Source organism: Austrofundulus limnaeus, unplaced genomic scaffold, assembly GCF_001266775.1.
Source record: "Austrofundulus limnaeus strain Quisiro unplaced genomic scaffold, Austrofundulus_limnaeus-1.0 Scaffold537, whole genome shotgun sequence".
NCBI lineage: Eukaryota > Metazoa > Chordata > Actinopteri > Cyprinodontiformes > Rivulidae > Austrofundulus > Austrofundulus limnaeus.
In genome coordinates, this window is record NW_013952939.1 from 176,136 (window position 1) to 180,748 (window position 4,613).

At 39.5% G+C, this 4,613-nt stretch overlaps 1 protein-coding gene across 1 annotated transcript in view; it reads right to left on the minus strand.

The window, feature by feature from the left end:
• Positions 1-153: 153 nt before the first annotated feature.
• reep3b (receptor accessory protein 3b) overlaps positions 154-4,613 on the minus strand; it is a gene marked incomplete at its 5' end in the record, with an annotated part of 28,859 nt that continues 24,399 nt past the window's right edge. The window contains 2 exon segments of the mRNA XM_014026252.1: positions 154-1,079; positions 1,201-1,334. Coding sequence (XP_013881706.1) covers positions 1,008-1,079; positions 1,201-1,334 — 206 coding nt within the window.

Below are 4,613 nucleotides of genomic sequence, written 5' to 3' on the forward strand. Positions count from 1 at the left end.
GTTTTTGACTATTTCCTCGTAATGTTTTAGACTTTTTTCTCGTAATGTTTTAGACTTTTTTCTCGTAATGTTTTAGACTTTTTTCTCATAATGTTTTAGACTATTTTCTCGTAATGTTTTTGACTTTTTCCTCGTAATGTTTTTGACTTTTTCCTCGTAATGTTTTTGACTATTTTCTCGTAATGTTTTTGACTATTTTCTCGTAATGTTTTTGACTATTTTCTCGTAATGTTTTTGACTTTTTCCTCGTAATGTTTTTGACTTTTTCCTCGTAATGTTTTTGACTTTTTTCTCGTAATGTTTTTGACTATTTTCTCGTAATGTTTTTGACTATTTTCTTGTAATGTTTTTGACTATTTTCTCGTAATGTTACGACTTAAAAAAAATCTTGTGTGGCCCAAATACGTATTTGAACAGTGGTCAGTGATCAAAATAATGATAGAAAAAAAACAATTGAAGCAAAGATGGATATGGAACAATATTTCTGAGAGCAAAGCATCTTTTTTGAACATTTTTCTATTTAAATTGATTTTCAAAACAAGTTGAAAAGCCTTCTTTGCTTCTTCAGCTTTATCCTGTCATTTGTAGTTTGCATAGGAAGCCTGAACCAAAATCATTCTGACCAAATAAAAAATTTGAAAAATATATCAACTCATGTTTACTTCTTAATATGGATTTATAAGGATTTTGTTAGAAAGGTTCAAGCTTTGAATGTATAGTTTCAGCTCAAGTTACACAACTTGTTAGTGTGTATAAAACAATACAAAGACAACAAATATATTTATAGGACTAAACACACATTTTTACAAATCTGATAAAAACTCAGCATGGTGTCCATGTTCTACATGTCCTGAACACCTTAAAGCACAGAAACAAAAGCTCTCCTCTCAGAGCTGCTGGTTTTGGATGCGTTTGGTAAGAAAGATGTCAGCAGAGTAAAAATTCAGTGCCCACCAATCAGCAGGCTGCTCTGCTGTGTGCGTGTGTGTGTGTCAGCAGGACTCTTGTCATGGTGCATAGTTGGCAGAGCTCACTGTTGGTCTCTTCTTACTTTTAATCTTCAGTGATCCATAGCGAAGCTGGGAACAGAAGCAAACAGAACACATGTTTCCTCTCATCTGTCTGACAGCTGCTTTTTATCTTTTATTGACTGATGTCTGTCTTACAGTTAACGGCTTGTAATGAATCTGGACCACTCACATCTTTGCGGAGCTTCGATCTGGTCATCTTGACGCTCTGAGATCGTCTCACACCTTTCTGGCTGAGGGCCTCATCCTCTGAGAAAGTCGGCTCGCCGTCCTCATCTGTCCTCTCTTCCTGTTCATAATAATACTCTGAAAGAAACAAAACCACATCAGAATGTGGAGACAGAGGTGGTCAACAGAAGCACACGGCCTGGATTACACTCTTCAAAGCTGGTGAAAGAAACAGAAAAGTGGTGATTACTAAGAACTGTGTGCAGGTGTGTGTTTTTTAAATGGTCCGTTTGTCCTTTGTAGAGATGTTTTTATCTGCACTGCCACACACAACATGTGGCCAACATGCTGTAATATTATGACTGGCCTGTATGAGGTGCTGTAACACAGACACAAAAATACAGCAAAAACAGGAAACAAGGCATGCACATGTTTACACATCTGCAAACAACACGAACAAAACAAGAACCAAAACTGACCCATTTTAATGGCACATGAAACTCCTGGACTCCTGTCAGAATGTACCACTTTATGTTTAGTGTTCAGTAAGGGACAGCTGTCCTCATAAAGCATCGGGGGTTCAACGATCAGCAGTCCTTTAGTTTCAATACACACTATGTATCAAATAATAAAGATTTTTAGAAGGGCATGGACATTTCTTTTTTGTATCGAAAAAATATTGAACAGCGAGACTAAAGCATCGAACCAAAACAAATCACAAATTTTCTGTATTGTTGTGCCCCTAAAACCTGTGTCTCTTCTGTGGTTCTCTGTCTTGCTGCATTCTTACTTTAACAAGTCTTAAGAATCTGTCAGTTTCTAACAAAAGTTTTCTCTGTCTCTCCCTGAAGCAAACAGTGGTTTCTGCATCCAGCATTAGCTCGTTGTCACATCTGGAGTCTGTAAGAGAACCTGTTCATCTCCCAGAGGGGCGAGGGTGGACAGAGTCAGACTAAGTTTTACATAAAACTCCAGAAAAAATAAAGTTAAAAAATAAAATGTTTGCTGCAAAGAAACAAAGCAAGTTTCAGAAAAATAAATTTGAAAATGTAAAGGTTAGATAAAGTGTTTCTAAGCCAACATAAACTGAAACAAGCTCAAAGGTTCTTGTTTTCAGAGCATCACTTTTTAAAGATTTTACACAAATTTTAAATCAATAACAGAAAATGGAACGAGTGAGTCTGTAGCACTTTGGCCCAAATCATGAAACACCAAACAAACAAGTAATACCTGTGGGTGACATGGTTCAGTGTGTGGCAGTTACTACAGCTGCTGTTAGACTTCACCCTAATTCACCTCCCTGAAATACGACAACATTCGACTGATTTGTTTACCTAAGCTTCACAATGAAAGTTACAACCAGACACCATGTGACCGACTGAACGGTGAGCATTATGAACCTGAAGTACAAAGACCTTCAGCAGGAGGCATGTATGTCTTACATGCTGTTATCAGAGAACAAGAACGTTCCCTGGACTTAGTTTTAGGTTGGACATTCATGCTACGTGGACTCAACTGTGTCTTCAAGCTGTTTGACCCACAGCAGGCACGTTACATTTAGTGGGGTTTTTTTTTTCTAAACAGTAAAATGTGTAAAATCAAGCATCAACTCTATCGTTTTGGACCTTTACACCCTGACGTTTATTGATTTTCATATACAAACTTATTTAGAATGAGCTTTTTCTGGTATTTTATGTTGTGATGCTGTCAGATGTTAGAATGACTGCACAGATAAAACAGGCAGAAATGAAGACTGTTTAGTTTATTTCAATGAATCAAAAGTAGACAGGAGCCTATCTGAACCACAAAGCCTTGCAGAAACTGACACTGAGCACTGGAAACTATAAAAACATCCATGTTGTCCTCCTCCTGAGCACACTGGTTCACTTTAGGCTTCAGTATGGTTGGTAGGCAGCCGACTGGACAACGCGCTGTCACGTTGTTGTTCAGCGTTTGTTTCCACACACACCTTCCATAGCCACTGAGACACACTGTGTCGAGGTCTTTGGAAACCCCTCCCACTGCAGCATACATCACTGCATGAGTTTCTTCCCACCTGGTCTACAATGTGGAAAAACTCTGAGACACGATGTTATTTCTGCACATATCTGTCCTTGTTAAAGCTCCACAGTTTTATCTCCAGCCATGAGTTTTTGGCCATTTGACTAGAAATGTCTGCTTCCTGGTAGACTACAACACTCAGCAAAACGCAGTGTCAGCACAAACACTCCAACTAATTTCAGACCAATCACACAATAAGTTCTCATGTGGAGGGATACAATTTTGGTCCACGTGTTGTGACAACAAGGTGCTGAAATGTCGACAGTGTGAACAGAATGACACAATTGTTGTCATGAAACTGCAACGATACAACTCAGCAGTGTGGAAGTGGCATGCTGCACGCTAGGGACCAGCTATTTATCAAACCAATGGCCCTGGGATAACTATAATAAAAGGAAAATTCAGATAGATAAACTTTTACAGATCAACACTGAACGTATAATGGTCATTTTTAGCACACACTCTCCACACTCAAAAAACAAAAACAATTTATTGAAGTTATAAATCAGGGAAATTTGCCACTAGAACGTTCTATAAAAGTGTTTAGAGGATAAACATCAAAAGTCATGATTTAAAGTATTGTTCTGATATCTGTGACAACTAAATGAAACTGTTTGTACAACTTGACTCCTCTGACTTCTCACTGGTGTTTTCTTTGGAAAATCAACCACTTCCTGACATGCAGGAGTTTGGGTCGCTCCAACACAAATGATCCCACAAACACAGAGGTCTGTTCAGTACTGGCCTTTCTACAGGGAGGGGAGACCTGTCCAGGTGCCCCCAGCCTCTCACACCCCGACTGTTGGAGAAAGACTCCAACTCCCCGCCCCCGGAAAGAAAAAAACAAAACAAACAAACAAGTAAAATAAAAAAATGAATGGATGGGGTGGGATATTTCTGAAGGGTTACCAGAATAAAAAAAAACCAGAAAAAACAAAAAGTAAGCACATGTTGAGGACCGTTTCACTCCTGGTTGGTGCTCACAGAGGATCCTGGTGTTCGATGTTTGTCCTAAATGAGATCATGCAGCTCAGATCTGAGTGGCTCTTCAGTTGAATCCCACCACCAGATGGTGGGAGACATCAGGTAATTCTTCACAATGGTGAGAACAAGATGAAAGAACGCCTGGTGAGTGGAAACGTCTCTCTCCCTTTACTCCCCCCCACCCCCCCTGCTTTTTGTCTCTGTGCCTGAGCTGAATACATTACTCTCTCATCATCCTGATGGGTTTTTCCAGGTTTCCTCCTCCTCCTCCTGCAGCCATCCTTTACACCTCCACTCTGCTCTGTGCAGCCCCCTCCTCTCAACCTGTGTTGCTATGTGTGTGTGTGTGTGTGTGTGTGTGTGTGTGTGTGT